Source organism: Cetorhinus maximus, chromosome 3 (assembly GCF_964194155.1).
Source record: "Cetorhinus maximus chromosome 3, sCetMax3.hap1.1, whole genome shotgun sequence".
Lineage (NCBI taxonomy): Eukaryota > Metazoa > Chordata > Chondrichthyes > Lamniformes > Cetorhinidae > Cetorhinus > Cetorhinus maximus.
In genome coordinates this window covers 63529891-63556457 of record NC_135881.1, presented here as the reverse complement: position 1 = coordinate 63556457, position 26567 = coordinate 63529891, and the positions used below count along the sequence as shown (strand labels likewise).

The window sequence follows — 26567 nt, the reverse complement described above, 5'->3', positions numbered from 1 at the left end:
AGAACGGGCGGGCGGGGGGAGAGAGAGAGAGAACGGGCGGGCGGGGGGAGAGAGAGAGAGAACGGGCGGGCGGGGGGAGAGAGAGAGAGAACGGGCGGGCAGGGGGGAGAGAGAGAGAGAGAGAGAACAGGCGGGCGGGGGGAGAGAGAGAGAACGCGGGCGGGGGGAGAGAGAGAGAACGCGGGCGGGGGGAGAGAGAGAGAGAACGGGCGGGCGGGGGGAGAGAGAGAGAGAACGGGCGGGCGGGGGGAGAGAGAGAGAGAACGGGCGGGCCGGGGGAGAGAGAGAGAGAACGGGCGGGCCGGGGGAGAGAGAGAGAGAACGGGCGGGCGGGGGGAGAGAGAGAGACAACGGGCGGGCAGGGGGGAGAGAGAGAGAGAGAGAACGGGCGGGCGGGGGGAGAGAGAGAGAACGGGCGGGCGGGGGGAGAGAGAGAGAACGGGCGGGCGGGGGGAGAGAGAGAGAACGGGCGGGCGGGGGGAGAGAGAGAGAACGGGCGGGCGGGGGGAGAGAGAGAGAACGGGCGGGCGGGGGGAGAGAGAGAGAACGGGCGGGCGGGGGGAGAGAGAGAGAACGGGCGGGCGGGGGGAGAGAGAGAGAACGGGCGGGCGGGGGGAGAGAGAGAGAACGGGCGGGCGGGGGGAGAGAGAGAGAACGGGCGGGCGGGGGGAGAGAGAGAGAATGGGCGGGCGGGGGGAGAGAGAGAGAACGGGCGGGCGGGGGGAGAGAGAGAGAACGGGCGGGCGGGGGGAGAGAGAGAGAACGCGGGCGGGGGGAGAGAGAGAGAGAACGTGGGCGGGGGGAGAGAGAGAGAACGTGGGCGGGGGGAGAGAGAGAGAACGTGGGCGGGGGGAGAAAGAGAGAGAACGTGGGCGGGGGGGAAGAGAGAGAACGCGGGCGGGGGGGAAGAGAGAGAACGCGGGCGGGGGGAAGAGAGAGAACGCGGGCGGGGGGAAGAGAGAGAACGCGGGCGGGGGGAAGAGAGAGAACGCCGGCGGGGGGAAGAGAGAGAACACCGGCGGGGGGAAGAGAGAGAACGCCGGCGGGGGGAAGAGAGAGAACGCCGGCGGGGGGAAGAGAGAGAACGCCGGCGGGGGGAAGAGAGAGAACGCCGGCGGGGGGAAGAGAGAGAACGCCGGCGGGGGGAAGAGAGAGAACGCGGGCGGGGGGAAGAGAGAGAACGCGGGCGGGGGGAAGAGAGAGAACGCGGGCGGGGGGAGAGAGAGAGAATGTGGGATGGAGGGGTGTGGGGAGAAGAGAACAGGGGTCAAAATATTATATACATTAATAGTTTCATGACATTGATTTATTCACATATATGCCCAGGTCCCTTTGCTCCTTCATTCCCTTCAGAATTGTATGCTTCATTTTATGTCACCTCCCCTCATTCTTCTGACCAAAATGCATCACTTCACACTTCCCTACTTTAAATCTCATCTGCCACGTGTCTGCCCATTCCACCAGCCTGTCTATATCCTCTAGAAGTCTATCAATACCCTCCTCAGTTCACAATACTTCCAAATCTTACAGCAACTGCAAATTTTGAAATAGTGCCGTGTCTAGATTATACATATAAATAGAGAAAAGCAATGGCCCCTCCATATACTTCTGAGTGGGAGATGGTAAGTAAGTTTTCTGTAATTCATGGTCAGAAGTTTGCCCTGCTCAGGTGGGCTCAGTGGGGGCAGGTGGGAGCAGACAGGAAGCCGACCGCCGCCTTCGATTGGGACCGGACCGCCCACTGTGAAACGCTTGCTGCAGCACTCAGCATTGCCTGTCTCGGGGGCTGCAGGGGTGGGTGGGTGCTGTGGGCGAGCGTGCAAGCGCACACAGGAGGCACAGAGCTACCTCAGAGAAATGAAGATATGAAAAATTAAAAATAAGCATTGTAAGATTCTAAAAAAACCTTGTAAGATGTTAAAAACAAAAGACATGTTAGAAATTAGTATGAAATTTAAAAAAAACATTTTTAATGACGGATCGAAACCACCGCCCGTGGATGAGGTTTCACAAAAAATGCAAAGGCCACATGGCCTTTTCACGTGCCCAACTGTAAGGTTGGATGGGCAGAGAAAAGTTTTAATCAATTGGATTGTTAATGGCCTTAATAGGCCTGTTAAATGTCGGCAGGTGCACTGCCCATGCGCGCCCGCCAACCAAAATATCACATGAGTGCGCAATGACGTCAGGACACTCGACCGATGTCATCATGTGTCATTTTATGCTTGTTCAGGTCGGGTGTGAAAAATTCTGCCCCATGTTGTTGATAAGCTTGAAATAAAAAATTAAACTGTTGCATAATGAAATTCTAGCTATGCTAAAGACTAATGATTTAAAATGCCACACGGTTCAAACTAAAATGCCTACTGGCACTAATATTTTTCACTTAAAAAGCATAGTATACTGCTTTTTGGGGACTCAAATGATTAATACATAGAAAAACAACATAATAGTAGATTCAGAAATGATAGGGCCAAAACATTTTCTTAGAGCTCTTGCGCCTCTAAGTTTGCCACTACAGCAATGCCCAGGAAGAGCTGTCCCCCAAGCTTGAGTTTAGTTCAAAAAGGCGCAATATGTGGGCATTCTCCTCCTGGCTGAAAAGGACAGGGCCCTATGTGAGAGAATATACATGGCTCCTAGCATGCAGACGCTGCAAGCCCGACTGATAACTTGGTTTAAATTGGTTTTCGGTGTAAGATTAATTCTTAGCATAATCAGGATTGCTTAGCAAGTGTTGTCCAATCGCAGAATCACATCTAATGTTGGACACTGTTTTCAGTTTTGCATGTGCAGGCTGGTTGGGAATGGAGTAATTCGCCTGTTGTGAACAGCCAAATGTGCATGCTGTCCGGTACGATCCGCCAGTCATTGGGACGTACAGCCTACATACCTGGCATCACACCGGCACTGAAATTCATACACCATTACTCATTTGTATGATAGGCAGAACATCTATTTGGTTTAACGGAAGCATCATGTTGGTGGAGAATACCACCTGTGTAGCTACTGCATAGTAAACAGTGTGAGATGGCTAGCTTCACCTGTTGCTCAAATCTTTGAGACACCTTACCCTTCCAGGGCAACCCGAGTTAGGAAAGGCATTTTTCAGGGCCAAAGTGGTGGCCCTAAGCCCATTCACAAATTTCAAGCTTGCATGGTGAGCAAATGGATTGAGCCCTATTTATGAGGCTGCCGATAAGGCTAATCTTATAGCACGTGGATCTGTATGAATCCTGACACAAGTTGACCAATGAAGGTAGACTTGCAGTAGACAGTAGTAGAGAACCATTTCTTACTGTTACTATGCAGTAGCAACATGAGTAGTATTCTCCATTAATAAGATGCTGTTGTCAAGCTAGACAGACGGTCTGCCTATTACACAAATGAGTAATGTAGTATATGAATTTCAGTGTCGGTGTGATAACAGGTATGTAGGTCGTACAACAACTGGTGGATCATATCAAACAGCACTTCCCTCCGGCTGTTCGCAACAGGCAAAGTACTGACCATACCCCCAACCAACCCGTGCTTGCAAAACCCAAAATTAGATGCAATTCCACGATTAGACAACACTTGCTAAACAATCCTGATTGTGCTAAGAATTATACTGAAAACCTATTTAAGATTATCAGTCAGGCTCACAGTGTGAAGCCACATATATTCACACACATGGCCCTGTCCTTTGCAGACAAAAGCATCATGTCCACCCATTGTGCCTTTTTCAACTAAACAAAAACTTGGGGGGCAGCATTCTCTGGTTCATTCCCCATGACAATGCCTTGACCAGAGTCGACCTGCCTTATTTGAATTTGAACAATAGTTTGGCAGTTAACTGTTTCCTGCTACATTCTCCATGGCCTCTACCAATCAGATTCCTCTTGCCAATAAATCAGCACTCTCTTCTCATGTTGTATAAATTGTCGTTTCCTTTACTGTTGGTAATCTTGCATCTGTCCTGATGAGTGTAAGATGAAAGGCTTAGACAGCATGCCTCTTTTTTCAGCAATACTCAAGTTCTGTACTGGCAAATAAAGTTCAACATAGTGAAATGTGAAGTTGTACATTTTGGTAGAAGAATAGGCAGGTCACTTATTACTTGGAAGATGCAAGTCTCTTGGGTAGTGGATCAAACAGAACTCAGAATTCAAATACATTAATCGCTAAATGTTATGCCACAGGTTAGCAAGGCCATAAAAAAGCAAACCAAACTGTAGATTTTATTTCTAGAGGGATAGAATTGAAAAGTAGGGAAGATATGCTAAACCTATATCAAACCTTGGTTAGACCCCATTTAGGAGTACTTTGTGTGCAGTTCTGGTCACCAGGTTATAAGGATATCAAGGCATTGGAGAGGATGCAGAGAAGATTTACAAAGATGACACCAGCAATGTGTAGGTATAAAAATCAGGAATGGATTGACAGGCTGGGTTTCTTACCTCTTGAGAAAAGGCAGCTGATGGGATGACCTATTAGAGGTCTTTAAAATTATGAGAGGTGTTGATAGAATGGATACTGAGAAAAATGTTTCCTCTTGTGGGGAAGAGCATAACTAGAGGCATCAACAGAAGGTAGTCAAGAAGAAATTTAAAAGGGAATTCAGAAGAAACCTCTTTACCCAAAAAGGGGTAAAAATGTAAAAATCACTTTAGTTTAGTGCTTCTTAGTTTTATGTTTTTTCTCTGCTCTCATCAATAGAATATAATATAAACTTTCAGAACAAGTTGGAATATTGGCAATCCATAATGTGGCTTGCCTTTGCAAACTGTATTTACATACTATTAAACCAATTTCCAGATTCGGAAACAGAAAATTAAGATATGGACAGACCTGAAATTGCCACCAGTGGCTTTTATGCCAGATCTTGATCCAGTACACATTTTGATTTCAGATTATTTTTCAACAAAGAGATGGTCAACAATTCTCTCTTATTCATGGAGGCGTGAGTCCATTAATCTGGGCAAGAGTACAAGGAAGGGAAACTTCGAATTGGGTTTAATGCTCTTAACAATTTTTTTAACTTGCCGTCATTCCTTGAAACTATTAATGGGATGCCTGTCCCCAGTGATTGTCTTTTCATTTGGGATATGCCGTGAAAGTTTCCTGTTACTCTACTTTCAACATTGGAGATGAATTGTTCAGAAATCATCACATTCTGAGAAGTATCTTAAATTCAGTATAAACATATGAAAAAGGATGGTCATTCGATCCATCATGGCCACCACAATCAAGCATGGTGCAGTCACACACGATTCAACTACCCCCTTACTCTCTTGGGGGAAAAAAAGAAAAAAGTCTCGGTCGCCAATTTAGAACACCACCCCAAAAATGTCTTTCTCACTCCCAAAGACAAAGATCCTGGAAGCATCGCAGCACAGCATCTACATTTAACAACTGCTCATATGAATGATGATTGTCATGAAGCTGTTAATGTATATAATATTTTGGAAAATATTTTTCTTTTAAAATAGAGGTTTAGTCTGTGGGTGTGTCTTAATTGGATTAAAGCCAGCTAGTCAGGGTGCTTTGACGTGTGCTAATTTTGATATGTAAGAGAGATAGCATGCATTTGCATTTTTTGAATAGAGCATTCAAGGGGGGTGAAAACTGACACCTATCTAGCAGGTATGTTTATATTACTAATAAAATTGGTATTATGAAAGGGGTTTTATGGTTAGAGAGGTTTAGTTCAGAGGTTGGTGATACAAATGAGAATTTACATTCAATGGGTTGTGCTAGGTATAACTTCAGCAGTGCTGTGTATGCAGGGCAGAGGCAATATAACATCAGGGCAGCTGTGAGCCTACCACTGTCTCCACAGGAACCAAAGTTAAAAGAATCTAATTTTGAAGCTATAAGGTGAAAATGCTTTGCCTGGTGTCTGGTTAAGTCTATGGGTTGCTGTTGCCTTAATGGAGATTAGTTTGGGAATTTGTTAAAAGTTATGGTAGTAGTAATTTGTAGCCATGTGTATATCTATTTTAACCTGTGTAAATTAATAAAATGTTTCATTTAAGTTTAATGTAAAACCTCAAGAACTGGGTCTGATTCCTGAATTTAGAGTCACATCTCAACATAACACTCAAGATGATAGGTTATGACAGTTGTTTAAAGTTTCCCTCTGGATTTTTAAATAGCTCAGCTTTACCAGCTGCATGAGTCATAACATGATGGACCCTCTGAATTAGCACCTCACCTTACCCACTTGCATCCTTATCCCCATTCCAGTCAGGAAATGACTCGTCACCCTTCAGCACTTCTACACCATGACCAGGAATTTCAGCAAACCCATTTATCAACCCACTTGTGAAAACCAGCACCACTGCACACTGTTGAAGAATACCAATAAAGGAACAGTGGCTTATAAAGTGATATTTTTGCCTATAAAACTAAAAAAATGTGATTATCCTTGTAAAGTCATGATCTTACTTGATGGGTATATATAACTGAGGGAGGAACAATGATATACAAATAACCAAAACAAAAAATTAAGTAAATAAAGCTTCAAGTAATTACTTCTTACTCCAATTCTAAGAAACTGCTACAAAACAATGAAAGCAGACTTGATTCAACAGTTCAAAAATAAATGGGCAGATTTTAGATTCAGAAGAAAATAGAGCAATACAAGTTAGATAACAGGACAACAGGAAGATGAAAATTGCATGTGCAATTCCTGAAAAAACAACCTAAGTGGGCCAAACAACTTATCCACTTTCTTATATTCTTTATCCATGCAATTTTCTGGCTGTCCAATCAATAGGTTTTGGGTCAGCTCACAGACAGATATGTGTCACAATAGCTGCAGCTGTTCCCATGATGAATGACAATCTTAATTTCCTTTCAATCTTTGTAGCATGGGAGAACGGCTGACAACCGAAAATCAACAGCAACATATCATTCATATTGCCACGTAGATTTTCAAGTCAACTCTTCATGTAAAGAAAGAACAGAACCAAACGACTTTCATTTATCTAACACCTTTCACATCCTCAGGATACCCAAAAGCACTTCCTATCTAACATGACACATTTCCAAGTATATTCACTGCAGTTACATAGGCAACTATGGCAACTAAGTTACATCCAGCAAGGTCCCATAACAGACAATAAGATGAATCTATTTTCCTAGAATTTGAACATATAGAGGAAGGCCATTTGGTCCATCGCACTTGTGCCAGCTCATTAAATGAGCTATCCAATTAGTGTCACTCCAACCCTTTCCCCATAGCCCAGTATTTTTTTTCCTTTCAAGTATACATTCAACTCCTTTTAAAATTACTATTGAATATGCTTCCATCACCCTTTCATGCAATAAATCCAGGTCTTGGCAATTTGCTGGGTAAATACATATTACCCCTTCAATTCTTACCCATTGCCACCCATTACACACACACTTATTTCCACGTGTCAAAAAAATTAACATTCCCATTGCCTAGGGCTTGCTAAATACAACCACCAATAATGAATTTTTAAAATAATTATTCTCAACTTCTTTTTTCTATTTCTGTAAGTCATCTTCCTATTTAACTATCTAAAATCTGTGCTGCAACATTGATTGCTTATGCTTGCAGATTGTATCGGCGATCAATCCAATCAGGCTGTTTTCATGAGAAAAAGTTATTGGAAGTCTTGAACCATATCAATTTTTATAGTTGTTCTTGCAACAAATAGAATGCAATTTCCTACACATCATATGCAAAATAACAAGCATTGGTGCATTGCAAACATCATTTTAAATATTCTGAAGTTCCATTTTGACTTTGCACTAATGAAATAGGAGGTAACATTCAGCTAATGTCAACAGAGCAGAATGAGTTTCCGTTTCTCCCCAGCTGCTGCATTGTAGGGCGACATTTGTCCATATGACAGTCACAGGCGACTAGATTCTAATCAGTGATGAATCTTTGGCAGTTTTCCTATTAGCAGTCCTGACTCTCTGCTCCCCTCAGGGGCATGCACTGTCCTTAACAGACAAATATAGAACAAGCCGATTCATAATTGGCCTCAAAGTCTCCCTTGGAAACCAAAGCAATTACAAAAGACATTTGTTTGCAGGTTATTTGTACATTTGGTACATACTAGTAATAAAAATTTTAAACTATACAGTTTAAACTTTTGAAAAGGCAAATGAACCCAATACTGGACAAAATGTTACACCGGAATATTTTCCTTTATCACATTTGTCTCCCTTCCAAGCCTAGATCTTTGAGATGCTACAAAAATACTTACTTTCCATAACTCAGAATCAATTATATAACCGCAACCTCATTTATCTTTCCTTGTCCCATGTTACCATGTTATTTTAGAAGCATTTAACGCCAGAACAATTAGATTCCCTCTGACTGGCTGTTAACCATTATGACCATAGTAACTTTATTTATTAGGATGAACTGTAAAGCATTGTCCACAATCACAGTAGTAGTTTCTTCAAATGTAATGGAAGTCTGCCTCTGTACAGTTTCATAATTAATAAAGAAATAAAAATTACTATGGCTTTGTGCTACTATCCTATTCAGCTCCTGTTACTCACTCCTCAGAGAACTGCAATAACAGAGGCAAAAATATAAGTACACTGTTGGATATGGTTTATGCCATTATTAATTATTTAGCACAAATTGTAAACATATTCAGATCTCAACAGGAATTGCAATTTTCCTTATGGAACATTTAAGGCTCTTCAATGGCCTAGGATGTTTACCAAGTGAATATTTGACCCAAAGTATCAGTTCAAACTCCAGTATGTGTTACATGCAGATTTGGGCAAACTACAGCCCTTGAGCCACCAAATCTGACCTACGGAAGCTTCTAATCCAGCCTACAGCTGCAGAGCCAGCAGATATAGCATGTGCCAAGCGTGCATGCGCAACTGCTCTTAGGACCTGCCCACCTGGCGTCACAAGCTGTGAAAACAAAATACTGATCTGGGGAGCTTCAGGGAGAGTACTTCAAGGCCAAGGTAAGCTGGAGTTGGCCAATGATCGACAGGCTGGAGGTGGGCTTCTTGGGAAGTATGGCAGCCATTTTAAAGGACTGAAAACATATGGAAATGCATTGAAAACAGCACAATTTAAGTATACATGTAAGATTAATTATTAGGTTACTGAAGTTTTAATGTGTTTTTGGTTTTCCAAGTACTTAAACTATAATTGCAAAACATCAACTTATTTTACACTTGGGTTTTAATACTCCATGAAAAGTCAAGACAACTCATCGGTTTCCCCCATTTTTCTCATTCCCTCACTGAAGGTGCTGATTCCTACGAAAGCCTGGTGCCACAGGTGCTGGCAGTCCAGGATTTGAATTGGGGACTTTCAGGTTTACATTGGCATAGTGCTACAAGGACACACTGAAGCCTTTGCTTAGGATTTTTGATATCAACTGAGAGAAGCTCACCGAGGATCACCTCACCTGGCACAACCCAAAAGAAATGGTATGGCTTCCTTCAAAAGCAAGCCCATATCAGAAACAGGGAGAAAACATAAGCAGATGAAATCCGAAACAAACAACTCATCCAGAACTCAATCTGTGGTATCTTGTCCTATTTGCAGCAGAATCTTCCAGGCACAGATCGGCCTTAGCAGTCACCTATGTGCCCACTGGAACCTTACAAGACACCACAGCTCAGGAACATGGTCATCTTTGCCTCAAAGGACAAACAGACATAGTAATATGCTGAAGAGTGCCTTTACTACTAGAATGGTTCCACATCTACAATCTATTAAAAATCTTTCATTTGTGTGCAAGTCCTGTCAACTTCTTAGATTATAAATTCCTATAGCCACATTTATAATGGGATATGCAACCTCAGTTAAGAGAGGAAACGAGAAAAGCTGGCATTGTTTTCAATAACAGAAAAAACTAAGGGTAGTTTTAATAAAGGTATTCAAATTCAGGAAGGTATTGATTAGGTAAATAAGGGTAAGGGTGGGACAAGGATCAGTAACCAGGGGGCACAGACCCGAGGTAATTGGCAAAAGCACCAGATGGTAGCAGATTTGTAGAGCTGGCAAAAACTTAATCTACATCTCTGTTGGAGCACGAGGGATTGAAATATTAAAGTATGAATGTTTCGCTACCTGCAGCGAGTCCCAAGAAATGTATGACTGAAGGTCTCCACAAACAATCCGAGTTTAACATTTTGAGATGGGCATCTCAGGGATAGCAGTTTATGCACTTCTGAAAGTAAGAGTTTTAAAAGCATCTTCTGTTCCTGCCAGAGATGCAGCTAAGATTTAGATTTTTAGAAGAAGGATGATAAAAGTGTAAGAAAGTGAAGCATATGTGGTCTTGGGTTAAGATTTTGTGTTTCGGGAAAACTGAAAATTAGGAAAGTGTTCTCTAGCAGATGTAGAACAGATTACAGATGATCTTGGGAGTACGTCTCAAAATGTGCTACGAGATTATTGAATCCCAGCTCTAGGAATGAGAGGTGGAAAAATACAGATCATTGTGCTCCCCACAAGATGAGGTAACTTCTTCTAAGATGCCTTTTGGTCTCTCCACATTTTCACTCTCTTTGCTGTTTATCCCTTGGCACCTTAATGCAGATCACAGTAAAGCAGCATTTATATTGACAAGAGTAAAGCAAAATACTCTGGATGCTGAAAACTTGAAATAAAAACAGGAAATGCTGGAAGGGCTCAGGAGGTCAGACAGCATCTGAGGAGAAAGAAAAAGACCGACAGGGGATTTTGATGCGATTGTAAAGGTGCAAAGAGGGGTGATCAACTGCATTCTTCACATTAAGCCAAGAGGGCATGAAAAAGAGGGGACATTTGGTTTCATTATTGTATGTAATATATCATTATCTTAATGAAGGCTTCATGTTTATTTGTACCAAAAATGCATCTTTATTATAATAGTGTTCATGTCTTAAGCGTTTATAGCTGGCCCCTGTGCAATTTTCCTCTGACTGAAAAGTTTGCCCACTCCTGTGCCACAGTCACCGTTTTTGCTTAGATTATGATGGGGACACAAAAAGCCTCAACGCCCCATTGCTGTGGGGGAAAGAAAAACAACCTGTGTTCTCAATTCCAATCACTGTTGAAGGTGATCATGGATGTTGAGAACAGACAGATTGGGCTTTGCTGTGGCACACTCCATGTCAAATGATCTGCCAATGCTCACTGCCAAAATATATACATGACTAATAGCCAGCAGGACAAGTTCCTGGAGTGTGTTTAGTACCCATGGAGCCACACCTCAAGAACAAAGGAAGATTTGGAAAAAAATTGAAAAAGAAGCAAATGCTTGTATTATCAGTCCTATGATTAAGTTGTTGCAATTCTTACCTTCACATTATCTGGAAGAAGTCCCCCTGGGTGTTTATCCATATACTGACACAAATCTGTATGCTAGAACAATGAGAAAAAGGACAAGACAATTGTTTTAGATTTAATAACTATTTGATCATTTAACTCTTTCAGCTTATTTTAAATACAGTTTAAGCTCAGCTTGTCTTAAGTATTTAACTAGTTTTTGTAATTCAACAAAATTAGGCTTATAAGTTTATCAGCATTTACAGGACCTTCAACTTGTATGCACCTTTCAAAATGTCATGACTGCTATCAAGTAATCTTACTTCTATTCTATTTCATTGAACTAGTTTATGAAATGTTTTAACAGCAAAATTTACTGATCATGCATGCAGAAAAATGTCCAAATACATGGTTTAAATTGCACATTTTATTTTGCATAAGGAGTGTATGATGAAACCTTAAAGTTTGTGAGAATGTCTTTTAAAGAAAATGAGAATTGAAAAGAAAAATGCGTATTCACCCAAAAAACTTTTTTTGAGAGCAAGGCCATTGAATAATAGCTTTGTACTGTAGACTGTCATAGAAACCAGAAATGGAATATCCCAATGAGCAATATAATATTAGAACATTATTATACGTGACACTTTGGTCGAACCATTCTGGTTACATCCGGGAAAGACTCATAATAATGTGATGAGAAAGAAACCTATTGCAGCATTAGGGTTGATACACTCAACATTTTGCAATATTTGAATATATTTTTCCTATGCTTTAGTTTCTTACAGGAAATACTGTGGATTCAATAAAAACTATAAATAGGTGTTGGTTCCGATTTAAATAACTACTTAAAGATGTAGATGTGCAGTTACTAATTACACAGCAAACAAAGATAATTGTAATGCAAAAATTCACAAGCCTGCAATTTAGAGACAGGTTCTCAAAATATAATTTTGGAAGGGGTTTTGAGATTGTTTATGTATCTCTTGGTGATAAGACGTAAATGGACTGAATTTAAGAAATCTGTGAATATTTCAAAGAAAAGTAAATCAGTTTTTACATTAGTCAATAGGTGTTTCATCACGGTTTTATCAGCTCTATTTCAACTATTTCTGGAACCATTTTTCCACAGATAAAAAATAGCTTAATTGATTTTACATCTAAATTATAAACAAATGATCCATGAAGCTCAGCAACTGAGAACAATATCAGGATTATTATGAATTTCTATAATTTAAGATTTAGTGAAACTAGATTTGGTATAATAAAAAGCATGTTACACAGAAACACATGCAATTATTTCCATATGAAAATGGCGTTCAATTTAACTGCACAATAGACATTTAGAAAAGGTATTTCTTGGAACCAAAGTCATCCAAACACGATCCAAACATTTTTCATTTTGGATTTTCCAAATGCACTACTTAGTTCCTCAATACAGTTGGCACATAATGAATAGTATCAATCTTAATTACTCTAAGAGACACTAGTGGAGGGAAGTGGATTTCCTCTCTGCATTTTGAAAATGGGTTTCTGATTGTTACACAGAAATCTTTCTACAAATAGTTAAAAATATGGTTGGGCTCAATAATATAAAGGCTAAAGGTGAATTGGATCAGAATAAAGGGAACTTAGTTTTCTCATAGATCCTTGAATGTTTAATGTAATGGCAATTGTGACATGATATTTGATATTGGTACATTTGACAGAACAATGGAAATCCATCTTTATAGAGTCATGGGCATGTTATCATACAGTAATAATTTCACATGTGTAAGATTGTGAAGCAACAGACAATAAAATTATTTATTTCAAATTATAAATACTCCAATTAGCGAGGGCTATTAATTCCATAATTACATGTCAAAAACTAATGTAAAAAGAGTCCATTATACATGATTTGTTCTCTTAAGCACTGCATTAATGAGAAGGCAAACCATTTCTATTACACTTTTTAAAAAACAAAAATAAATCAGGGCTTTGGTAACTGGAAAAGGAATATTTTATACATAATCTTAAAAATCTAATTATTTAGTATTAGGTATGAGAGACGAAGCGTGTGCCTTTTAAAGGTCATGAAGGTTATCACTGAATTTCACTTCTATGCTATTCTATAAAATATTGATAATTTGTCCTAAATTATCTTGGCCATTACTTTTCAGAATGCTGCAAAGATATAATTAATTTTCACTAATAGCATTAAGGGAACAAAAAGGTACATTGGAAACTGTGTAGAGAGTTACAAAGCTGACTGCTGGTGGAGGCTGGAACCTTGAGGAAAGACTGGCAAAACTTAGGTTTTCCAGCCATGAAAGGAGGTGCTGAAGATGAGATACATAAAATTGCAGATTGTATATAAAAGTTAAATTTAGAAATTACTTTAAATTAACTGTGGGAATGGACAACATGTCACAGGCTCTAACTAGTAAAAGTCAAATTTAGGACAAATATCAGAAAGATTTTCCTTTCACAGTGGTTACATGAAATAGACTTTATAGTGGATGTTAATAAAGTATAATTTTCAAAGCAAATAAACTTCACAACGGGAAGATTTGATTATTTCTGCGTGGGTAAATTAGGATAGCATGAAATGTTCATCCTCATGTGTAATCATCTTCTGAACTTGTGCAGAATTGTAAAGAGAGCAATATAAATAAAGTATATCATTTGCTATTCATGCTCACTAATTTTTTTTTTTTGGAAACATGTAGCCTTTCTCAATCTGCATGCTACTTCATCTACTTTAACGTAACTCCCTAGCTGAAAAAATTACAACAGCGTGCAGGCCTTCTACCCATTTGTATGATTTCTTCCAATGTAAACACAATGTTAGGAGTCTTCTTTACTCAGGTCAAAGGGGTGTATTACTTGAGTCACTTACATAGCGCTACATGATGGCAGCACTGCTGCTATGCTTTCCCACACCTGTTAGTACTGGCAGTCAACTCCACATCATGTTTATTGGCTGCAGAATGTAAAATGGTAATCAGTAATGACCTGCCTGAATCTCTCCCTCATGTTTTTTTTAAACATTCTCCAATTAGGTTGAAGCTGGCTCCAATAGAGAGATCCAAACCATCAGCAACAGATGGTACTGCTGTGATTATGAAGGCCAGTGACAGCTCAACACAATCCATGTGTTCTAATAAGCTCCATTAAACCATAGGCCCACCACACTGTATCCAGAGATTATTCATGAGGGACAGGCAAAATGTAATTTCTCTTTCTTACACCTGCTTCCCTTCAACCCTCCTAGTCCTGACCATCAACATCCTGTGCTTCACCATATGTTTCCTCATCCAAATAACTATACACTTGTCACAAGATGTCTGCATGTGAGATGGTACTTGCTTAAAATGTGTATGGTGATGGTTGCTGTTACATTGACTATCCTCCCTGGACATATGCTGCAGAACACTTGGGTTTTCCTCACACTGGGAACACTACAGATGAGATATTATGAATACACCGTACATTTGCAGTTATTATATTGTTATTTCATGAACTATTAAGCACCTGTGTACAGCATGCAAGGATATTTTGATGAACACAGTATAACTATATGCTTAATTTGGGGCATACCAGATGTCCAAATTCATCTACCCCCTCGCCCTGTTCTCCCCATTAATTCTACAGTTCCTTATCCGACTGAAGTTAATAGCATCTCCTCAGATGTTCAACCACATGTTCTGTTGGCTGCTCTCCAATTACGTGGTTTTAATTTTAACTATTATAGCAGTGTGAATTAAAATTTGCGATTTGACACAGGACTGTATTCATTTTTTGAGACAAAGCATTTTTGCATCTGTCATGACTAACACTCAATCTTGTATATCAGTCTGTATTTTTTAATCACTATGGGCTGCATCTTCCAGTAGGCGAGCAGGGGGTGGGACCCACTCACTGACACGTAAAATGATGCAGGGTGACGTCGGGCGTGTGTCCCAACGTCACCCCGCGTCATTTAGATTTTCAGTTCAGCGGGCGCGCAGCCGAATCGGTTGCGCGCCCGCCGAACTGTCAAAGGCCTACTAAAGCCATTAAAAAAAGTAATTAACATGATTAGTGGACCTGCCCGTCGAACCTTAAGGTGGGTGGGCAGGCCGGGAGCCCAGGCAGGCTTCTGAGAAAACACGAAACCTCATCCATGAGTAGGGTGAGGTTTCATGAGGGTATTAAAATTTTTATAAAGTGTTTAAATAAAATAAATTGACATGTCCCAGCTCATGTGACAGTGGCACATGAGGGGACATGTCTAATTTTTTTCCGCCTTCTTTATTGAAACTTTCAAACCTGAGCCGATCTCCGAGGCAGCACTCTGCCTCAGGGAGATATGTGTGCTCTTTCACACGCGTGCGCAAAAGAGCACACTTCCAGCTCAGGGAATCACCCCCCCGAACCCGCACAAGGAGCGCTCAGCACTTCCTGGCAGACGTTACGCTGGGTGGGCCTTAATTGGCCCGCCCACGTAAAATGGCGACACACCCCCAACCAGGGGCACCAGTCAGGAACCCGCCCGCCCGCACTCACTCTTGCACAACCCCCCCCCCCCCCCTCGTTGGGGTGGTGGGGGGGGGGAGGATCCTGGCCTATATCTATTCTTTGCTGTTGCTTTCCAATAATATTCTTAATTGTCCTTCATGCTGCTTTAGAAATTCCAGATTCATTCCAGATCTCTATAATGACCTATGAAGATTTCCACACCTTATAGTAAAGTAGGCTATTTTGACTAGAAAAGAACTGTTGATGAATGACTTTTTAAAGTCTTTTTTTTACTGATTAACAGTTCGAGGAATTTGAAAAAAGCTTACAGGTGGACTTTTTGTTGCAGAAGTGGTTACATGAAAATGATCACACCAAAATCATTCAGATTATTCAACAAGGAGAAAATTATTTTCCCTTTTCTTCCCCAAAGAGAAAAATAGTTAGAAAAATTAGTTACTGCGAACAAAAGGCAAATCTATTAAGTTAATTAGGTCAAGGTTTTGTATCTATTTTTCCCCCTGTAATTTACTCCCATCCTCATGATTCATGCTGTGATGTTTCTCCATGGGGACCAGCAGCCCTTCAGTATATCACAGACGTGGCCAATCTTTTGGCAATGAGGGGTCACTGTTTTAGGACAGATGATGAGAAATTTTTTTCTTGAGGGCTCTGAGACTTTGAAACACTCTGCCCTAGAAGGTGGTGGAGGTGGAGGTCACTGAATATTTTTAAGACAGAGGTAGATTGATTCCCCTGCCTAACAAGAATCTAAGGTTCTGAAGAAGGGTCATACAGGCTTGAAACTTCAACTCTGTTTCTCTCTCCGCAGATGCTGTCAGACCTGCTGAGTTTTTGCAGCATTTCTTGTTTTGTTTCAGATTTCCAACATCCGCAGTATTTTACTTTTAAGAATCTAAGGTTATGAAGGGTAGATAAGAATGTGGAATTCAAAACACAAGCAGATCAGCCATGAGCTTATTGAATAGCGGAGCAGGCTCAAGGGGTCAAGTGGCTCACTCCTGCTCTTATTTCTTATGGTCTTTGTGTGAACCAAGACAATCAATGGCATGCAGTCCCACTGCAATCACAATTCACACAAAGAATCTGAAGTACTTGAGGGCTGATTGGTCTATATCTCTCTCTTTGGCAATGAAATGTGGAACAACTCTATTTGTTTCAGTATGACTGTACAAAAGTCTAGTGCCCTACTGAGTCATAGGGGGTCAGAATAAAAAAAAGTTAGGTTCCAGTTGATCAAACCCCATCTGCAGCATATTCAGTTTTGGGCATTGAACCTCAAAATAAAAATGGTCAAGAAAGAAGTCTCTTTTTATTTGTGGGACGTGGGAATCATTGGCTATGCCACAATCTATTGCCCAACCCTAATTTCCCTTAAGAAGACTGTGGTAAGCCACCTTCCTGAACTGCTGCACTCCATGTGATGCAGGTACACCCGCGGTGCTGTTAGGGAATTGCAGGATTTTGACCCAGAGACAGTGAAGGAACAGCAATGTAGTTCCTAGTGAGGATGGTGTGAGACTTGGAGAAATTGCAGGTGCTGTTCCTATGCATCTGCCGCCCTTGCCTTCTTGGTGGTACAGGTTGAGAGTTTGGAAGGTGCCAAAGAAGTCTTGGTTAGTTGCTGCAGTGCATCTTGTAGATGGTACACACTGCTTCTGGATCCTGGTGACGAACTCAGAGGGAAAGATCAAAGTGACCAACTAGAACCAAAAACACACAGCTGATTTTTGACCAATTCTGTATCCCAGATGGAAAGCATTTGGAATAATTCTGTCAAGTGTCCCAGGCAAAAGATGGCAAGTCCATTTCAGCCACAATTTTCCTTTAGGGCTCAGGTAAATTCCCAGACACAACAGTTAGGTGGTGCTCCCCCTGAAAGCAGAGTTCTTCTGACAGGAAGTTTACCTGGCATTGGTCTACTCAAAATCCAGAGCATACATTCCAGTTGAATTTTGCAGAAGTCAGCAAAATTCCTTACCAAGAGGAGAACATCATCTGTATAAATTGAAAAGGGTGGCCTCCATGCCTGGCCCACAAGAAGTGGTCCCAACAGACTCTTGCACAAGAAATGGAGTAAGCAAGCAGAATTACTAAGCAAAATTAGAGCACATGAAATAGGGGGTAATATACTAGCATGGATTGAGAATTGGTTAAGGGACAGAAAACAAATTAGGAATAAACGGGTCATTCTCAGGTTGGCAGACTGTGACTAGTGGGGTGCCGCAAAGATCAGTGCTTTGCCCCCAGCTATTAACAATCTATATCAATAATTTGGATGTGGGGATCAATTGTAATATTTCCAAGTTCGCTGATGACAAAATTAGTTGGGAATGAATTGTGAGGAGGATGAAAAGAGGCGTCATGGGGATTTAACAGGCTTAGTGAGTGGGCAAGAACATGGCAGATGGATTATAGTGTGGAGAAATATGAATTTATCCACTTTGGTAGGAAAAACAGAAATGCAGAATATTGCTTAAATGGTAAGAGATTGGGAAGTGTTGATGTCCAAATGGACATGTGTCATTGTTAAGTGTCATTGAAAGCTAACATTCAGGTGCAACAAGCAATTAGAAAGGCAAATGGCATGTTGGCCTTTATTGCAAAAGGATTCAAATACAGGAGCAAAGAGGTCTTGCTGCAACTGTATAGAGTCTTGCTGAGACCGCACCTGGAGTAGTGTGTTCAGTTTTGGTCCCCTTACCAAGGAAGGATATACTTTCCATAGAGAGAGTGCATCGAAGGTTCACCAAACTGTGAGATTGAGGTGATTGGGCCTGTCTTGTTTAGAGTTTAGAAGATTGAGAGGCGATCTCATTCAAACATAAAAAATTCTTGCGGGGCTTGAGAGGGTAGATGCAGCAAGAATGTTACCCTGGATGGAGTTCTAGACCAGGGAACATAATCTCAGAATAAGGGGTAGGCCATTTAGGGCTGAGGTGGAGGGATTTATTCAGTCTGTGGTGAATCTTTGGAATTCTCTGCCCCAGAGGGCTGTGGAGGCTCAGTCATCGAGCATAGTCAAGACAGAGATTGACAGATTTTGAGAAAGTCATCAAGGGATATGGGGATAGCGCAGTAAAGTAGTGTTGGAGTAGAAGATCAGCCATGATCTAGTTGAATGGCAGAGCAGACACCAGGGGCCAAATGGCCTATTCCTGTTCCTATTTCCTATGTTCCTATGTGGAGGAAAGGCTCTGTGTAGATCAAATACTGGCTGGACATTCGGTATATCTGCTGCACTTCTCCCCCAAAATAAGATGACAAAGATCCAATAACTTGAACAATTAGATCTCAACAACCAAATATATCCCAAATCCAAAAGCCTGCAGACTTCATGATTCCCTGTATCAAGCCTCTGATAATCTAAGGAAAGAAAAACAGACAACAAACCAAACCTCTCAAAGCAGTGGATCAGGTTCAGAAACAGACATCTTGTTGTAGATGCAGCTGCCCAAGATTTTGTAGAACCATCAGGTGGTCAACTTGGGCTAGCAATGAGTCAAAGACAGACAATCATGACCCAGGCAAATGTCTTTTAGCCCATGCTGAAGAGGGAGAATGGTCACCAGTTTTCCATCATCACAGATTCTGCTTAAACAGCAGGGCAATGATCACACTGTACTTGAAAAGATATATCTATATGATCATTAATGCAGGATGTTCCAGAGCACCCTGTTGTACTCCACAGTTAATCCATTGATGCCCAGTGCCTTTATTCAGGGACGACTGATGGAAGGCACCCCAAAGCCCCCTGATCGTAAGTCAAGCTTCAAGCTTTCTGACATTCCCTAGACTGACAAGGTAGGTCCTTCCACAAAGCTCTGCAGCCATTCTTACTGATCATACGCAGGGTCGAAAATGGCCTTATTAAAAGACATCGGTTCTGCTGTTAATTCACCTTCTCCCACCCCCACACAACCCATGCAGGAGTGAGGGGCAGTTTAGAAGGCAATACCATGTAGTTAACTAGCTCCCTGCATGGAGAAGGATACCAGCACCCTTGACCAATTTGATGTCCTCCTCTTCTATTAAACTAAGTTCATCTGGACCAGTTGTGCCTCCGGTTGATTCACCTCACAAACTATGTCAAGAGAAGTGGTCACTGCAGCTGGTTGGACTTCACCAGGTCCTATTCCCGGGATCCCAGGCCAAGAACCTCCTATTGAGTCACTTTAAATTGGTGCGGAGTTTGAGGGTCACAATAACGGCTTCACCATCCCTCAGGCAACGTATCCTGGTGGTCAGGTCATCAGTGAAGCCACAGAATATCCCAGGAATTAGGCCCAAGGAAAGGATAAATAGAAATTATCACTTTCCTGACACTGTAACTGTCAAGATGATATAATAATGCCGATAATGTTTTTAGAAATTATTTCAAAGGAGTTTGGGGGTGCGTCTCTCTTCACCTGCGCGTGTCTGTCTCTGCGCCTGTGTCTCTGTGTTAACTGGATTAAAGCCAGCTGATTTAGAGGCTTTGATGTATAGAAGAGAAGTAGGTTTGAAATGTTAATTAGTTAAAGATGGGGGCAACTTGTATTTTTCTTCAAACAAACTAGTGTAGCTTGGATTCAAAGAGAGGGGGTGAAATATTACACCTAACCAGGTGAAGCTCAGAAACAGCGTGTTTGTTTATTTTTCCCAAGGATTACTAATAAAGTGGGTATTGTGAAAGGGTCTTATTAGAAGAGGTGAAGTTCAAAAGACATAGTGATACAATGAAAATTTGCATTCAAAGAGGAAAATACGTATAAAGGAAGAGAAGACAGTTGGAAAAAAGGAGAAGGATTCAAAAATCTAAAGCCTCCAGCCTGTAAACCTCAAGCTGCTGTCTGCAAAGACCCAGAGCTGGAAGAAACTCATTTTGAATGCGACTGTCCAGAGTGTGCTTTGCCAGGGGTCTGTTTAAATCTGTGTGTTTTACAGTTGCCTTAATGGAGGTGTAACTAGGAGTCAGATTAATTAGCGGATTTTTGTAGTTATTATAGTAGTAATTTTATAGACATACATATGTGCTTAAAATCTTTCTTGTATTAATAAATGCTTAATTTAGTTTTATAAAACCCTCTTGAGGCTTGATGGTCTTGTTATAGCTGAATTCAAAGCCTGCACCTCAAAATATACAAATTGCAAAAATTGGTTATGACAAATGCTTCAAGTTTCCCCTCTGGGATTTGAACTCAGTATTTACCATCAGTTGTGTCATAATAGTAGCCCAATCCAGCCAAAAGGCTGAAACCATTCACATTAGTGATCAGGTTGAGGAAATCCTGGGAGAGGTCAGGCAAGATTGGAATATATATGGATCTTGAGAAGTCAATTTTCTTGGAGCCCAGAGTGCAGGACCCAGGCTTTGATCATCCCCTTCATTATACTTTAATTCTGACCGGAATCCTCAATAATTAGAAGCACTTCTAGCAGGGGAATTTTTTTAAATTTTTTAATTTAATCATATGTTGTGGGCATCAGTCAAGTCCAACATTTATTGCCTGTCCCAAGTTTCCCTCAAGACAGTGTAACAAGACATCTCTTTAAAATGCTGTCCACTTGGGCCGAGCAATGAAAAAGAGTGATATATGTAGTGTTGAAGAGGAAATGGTGGAGCTTGCATAGTTGGAATGACACGAAGAACCTGTATTCTCAGTTTTTGACCTCTGAAATAGATGCCTGAACTTGCAGTGAGCCTGAGTGAGGTCAGTATATCATAGCACCCGAGTCACTGGTAGGACTCGTTCTGTCTGCTATTTTCACCTAGCAACACAATCAAATTCAGTAGTCAAAATTCACCTTCTATTGACGAGGGGCAGACTGATTTTAACTGACATCACTGCGCTTTAAGAGTTTTCCAAAATACTTTGTCACAAAAATATGTTCACATAAGCATTAAATTGAACCCAGCTCAAATCTTAAAATTAAATGGGTGTGGAATCAGTAAATTACCAAAAAGATTGGTAAATTGTTTTACAAAAAGGGAGCCCTGCTGTTGTAACTCATAAGTTTCACAGAAAAGAACAGCATTTTAATATAATCCCAATGGAATTCTCACCCAAGTCACATTAGGATACACTGGGCTGCTTTATGTTCCAACTGTTCTTTCAGTCATGACAAAGACCTCGAGGTTCTTTTACTGTCCCAGGTTTTTTTCATGCTTATTAATATGATTCTCCCAAAATCTCTCATACAATTTAAATAGTTGGCTGCTGGATATAGAGCTTCTTCGAAAGCTGATTAAAATAATTAGCTTTAATTCAAGTCCTTTTCTTTGGGTTTTCCTTCTCAAAGTTTCTCCTAAAGGGGACTTAACTCATGCTTGGATAAAATGTCATAGGCACTGGCTACATCAGTACCTTAGTAACATGCTTCACTGTTGAGACCAGATAGTCAATGTAGTCAGTGTTATTCAATCATAAGACATCTCTCTGGCGCCAAAGTTTTATTTCTTTTTCACAAAACTTAAATATTTTTAAAAGGAAGTCAATACAAGAAAAATTGAAGTGCAAGAATTTTCAAGGTACTTAAAACGCAACATAAATCACCCTACACATGCATAGAACTGATGGAAAATAATTTAAAAAGCACTTCAAAATCAATAATAGACCCACACACTCATGCAAACACACATGCACACATACAAACACTGCAATTGGTTTCAAAAATATAGTTTAAAGCTCTACTTTCTTTCACTAGTACATTGTCACAGACACACACACTAAAAAAAACTTGCCTGGCTGAAATTCAAACCTCACAAAAAAAAATAGAATGGAGGCATTCAATGGAGCATAAAGCTCTGCAGGGCATAATTTGTGTTATTCAGTCTGTCCACATACCAGGCACTGACATGGAAAATAGCAGCTAAATCTAGTTTCCGATAAAGGACAAGACACAGAATGATAGCATATTGTATCACACCCGAAATTTTCCAGTGCCGACTGCAGGAAAAGCAATGAAAAGAAAAATACAAGGAAAGGCAGGAGGGGTTATTATGGGATACCCTAATCCCTGGTGCAATTTCTGGTTATGACTGATAAAATAGTACAACTAAGTGCCCGATAACAAGTCTCCTATGAACCCTCTTGGCCAAACACGGCAGTTGGTGCAAATAAAAACAGAAGGCAAGAAATAAACTTTAAAAATATAAAATAATGCAAAATATTCCATTTTGAGCTGCATTTTTATTTAGATTTCAATTTCAGCTTTCTTTGAAATGAATACCCTTTAGCGTATCACATCTCTTGCACGAAACCATGCTCCCTGGAGATAAAGGTATAATAGTCAACCTCCCAATAGCCAATTTATACTTCCAATATCCAATTTATATACAAATAAGAATGCATGCCACAGCAAAAACAATAGAAATATTGCCCTATTGAGGCAAAGGGTTGCGTTAAAAAATTATTCCCGTGAATATATGCACATTGACAGTTCCAAGGGACCCAAGCGAAAACAAGTTTGACAGCCGTGTTAACCTGTTTGTGGATGTCAATCCACAGAATAAAATTGCCCAGAATTCAGGATTAACTGGGACTAAATTTGCAATCTTTGCAAACATCACTGCTTTGTTTTAATGGAACAACTTTCACAACACTTATTACTGTGACAAGAAAGAGTGGAAGGATTTGCATCTAGAGCTATCGCGTTTTCTTTCAAAGCCTGTGCAAGGACAAGTGTGGAAAAAGGACGTATTATATTGGTTTTATAATGCTGAGATTGGGGTACATATCATTATTGGACAGAGTAGAAGGGTCTTTGCTCTGCATTTGGAACAGTGTCAGAGACTTCTAGTTACGCAGATGCAAATGAAATTGGGTGATTGAGGTTGGAAGGTTCTGCATTGGAATAAAGTGTGGGCTGATACTGGAGGACAACAATAGAAACCCGTTCCATTTCCTGTGCTCTGACATTCCTCATCCTAACATTGATTAGTATTTAAAAATAAGTATTTAAAAAGACAAATAAAATCAAACGTGGAGTAACTGTCACCATCCAGAAAGGGATGAACTCTTTAGTTACTGGTCCAAATTTTCCCCATTACCACAGGGTAAAAATCACAGCAACTTCTGGTGTCCATGCATGTGGTTAAATGTGGAAATCCACAAGCTGCTGTCAGTGATCCCCTGCAGCTCCACAGGCTGCGCTGTTGCAGTCTTTGCTGATGGAACCTGCATAGAGGTCACAATAAAAGGTGTGAACTTAGGATAATTACCTATTATTCTCATACTATAGAGGGATGAGGTAACAATGAAGGTTGATGAGGGTAATGCTGTTGGTGTACATGGATTTCCAAAAGGCATTTGATACATTGCTGCATAGCAGATCTACGGGCAAAGTAATAGTTCATGGGATAGAAGGGACAGGAGCAACTTGGATACAAAATCGGTTGAGTGACAAAATCAAGTAATGGTTAATGGGTGTTTTTCAGGCTGCAGGATGGTTTGTAGTGGTGAGTGTTGGGACCCTTGCTCTTCCCAATATATATTAATGACCTAGACCTTGGTGTACAGGGCACAATTTCAAAATTTGCAAATGATATGAAACTTTGAAGCATTGTGAACTGTGGGAAGGATTGTGTAGAACTTCAAAAGAACATAGGCAGGTTGGTGGAATGGGTGGACATTTAACGCAGAGAAGTATGAAGTGATTCATTTTGGTAGAAAGGATGCAGAGAGACAATATAAAGGGTACAGTTCTAAATAGGGTGCAGGAGCAGAAGGACCTGCATATGTATGCACATAAATAATTGAAGGTGGCCAGACAGGTTGAGAGTGCATTTAGTAAAGCTAACAGTATCCTTGGCTTAATTAAGAACAGCATAGAGAATAAAAGCAAGTAAGTTATGTTAAACTTGCATAGAACACTGGTTCGACCTCAACTGAAGTATTGTGTTCAGTTCTGGGTGCCATAATTTAGGAAGACATTAGAAAACTTGCATAAAAGATTCGCAAGAATGCTCCAGGGATGAGGAACTTCAGTAATGTAGATAGATTGAAAAGATTTGGACAGTTTTCCTTGGAGAAGGTTGGGAGATTTCATAAAGGTATTCAAACTCATGATGGGTCTGGACAGAGTAGATAGGGATAAACTGTTCCAGTTGGTGGAAGGATAAAGAACATGAGGATACAATTTAAGATAATTGGAAAAAGGAGCAATGGCGACATAAGGAAAAACTTTTTAGCACAGCGATTGGTTAGGATCTAGATGCACTACCTGAGTGTGTGGAGGAGACAGGTTCAATTGAGGCATTCAAGAGGGAATTGGATTGTTATCTGGAAAGGATGGATGTGCAGGACTATGGGGAGAGGCAAGCAGTGGCACTAGGTAAGCTGCTTCTATGGAGTTCCAGCACAGACCCAATGGGCCAAATGGCCTCTTTCTGCACAATAACAATTCTGTGATTTGAGTAAGCATGCTTTTAACAGAATAATAAGTGAATATCTAAATGATAATTAGTGAACTGTCTCTCTCATAAAAAATTAACTTAATAAATGCTGAGTCTCAGTTCCTCAGTGTAGTATAAGGGTCTAGCACAAAGGGTTAAAGTGGGACTGAGCCCAGTACCACCCATACAGTGATGTAAGAGAACACATGACCCATACCTAGTGGTCAGTGTAGTGTTGGACAGAGCCGTGTGTAGAAGCAAGCATAGAGACAGCTCCTAACTTGGACCTTTACTGTACTTATGTGTATAGTTTCTAGTAGCTAATAAGTACATACTGTCGAACTACCCAATACTACAAATACCTTAATAAGACCTACCTAACAATCTCCAAAATCTAGCAACACTCAAAAGAAAATTGTAGATTACTAAAAGTTTTTTTCTGAGTTTCTGTTTTCTCTCTTATGTCTCTCCTTTCATACCAATTGTATGTCCCAATCCTTATTTCTCTTGCTATACAAGTTAAGTGAAATTCAATATACTCTGAGGATTCTTCAGTCTGATTGGCTGAAGAATCTCCCAGCTACTTTACCTGTTCACAGGCCACAGATCCCCTGTAGAGGACACTGCCTTGAATTAGATGCCTGAAAACCAATAAACATGTGAAAAGTCTCCAGGCAACTATATGCAAGGTGAAAGCTGTTCCTTCTCCAATCACAACAAAAGCTAGGCCAATAAAATGAATAATTTAAACAACTAAATATTTGAACTTAAATAATTCAAATCAGCCTTCAAAACATAAATGACCCAGCCAAGAAACAGGAGAACAACATTCTCAGCCCATCAAAAACACTCCATTACAATTATCACCAGCTTCCCATCTTCCAGCAGGAGTTTAAAGACCTGAGCCAATCACTGGACAAGCACAGTAAATTATGTTGGTTTAATCAGCGCTGCTTCTTCAATTTTTGACAGTGCAGGAACACACAAGTAGCACACATGCTGTTCCAGTACAGCTACAACACTGGCACCCAACCGGCAATGTGGAAAATTGCCCGTGTGTGTCCTACCCACAAAAAGCAGAATAAATGCAACGCAGCCAACTTCCACCTCATCAGTCAACTCACAGTGATGGAAAGAGTCGTCAGTGCTATCAAGCAGCACTTACACAACAATAACCTGCTGACACTCAGTTTAGGTTCCGCAGGAGCAATCAGCTCCTGACCCCATTACAGCCTTAGTCCAAACATGGACAAAAGGGCTGAACTCCAGATGTGAGGTGAGAGTGACTGCCCTTGACATCAAGGCAGTATTTGACTGAGTGCAGCACCAAGGAGCCCTAACAAAACTGGAGTCAATGGGAATATGGGGGGAAAGCTATCCACTGGTTGGAGTCATACCTAGCACAAAGGAAGATGGCTGTAGTTGTTGGAAGTC

General features: G+C 40.8%; 1 protein-coding gene across 7 annotated transcripts in view; it reads right to left on the bottom strand.

Annotated features, from left to right (window-relative positions):
• Positions 1–26567, bottom strand: part of cdk14 (cyclin dependent kinase 14) — a 726725-nt gene that overhangs the window by 425623 nt on the left and 274535 nt on the right. For all 7 annotated transcript variants that reach the window (XM_078538467.1, XM_078538468.1, XM_078538469.1 and 4 more), the window contains one exon: positions 11291–11353. In XM_078538467.1, the coding sequence (XP_078394593.1) occupies positions 11291–11353 (63 nt within the window). The remainder of the gene's footprint in view (positions 1–11290; positions 11354–26567) is intronic.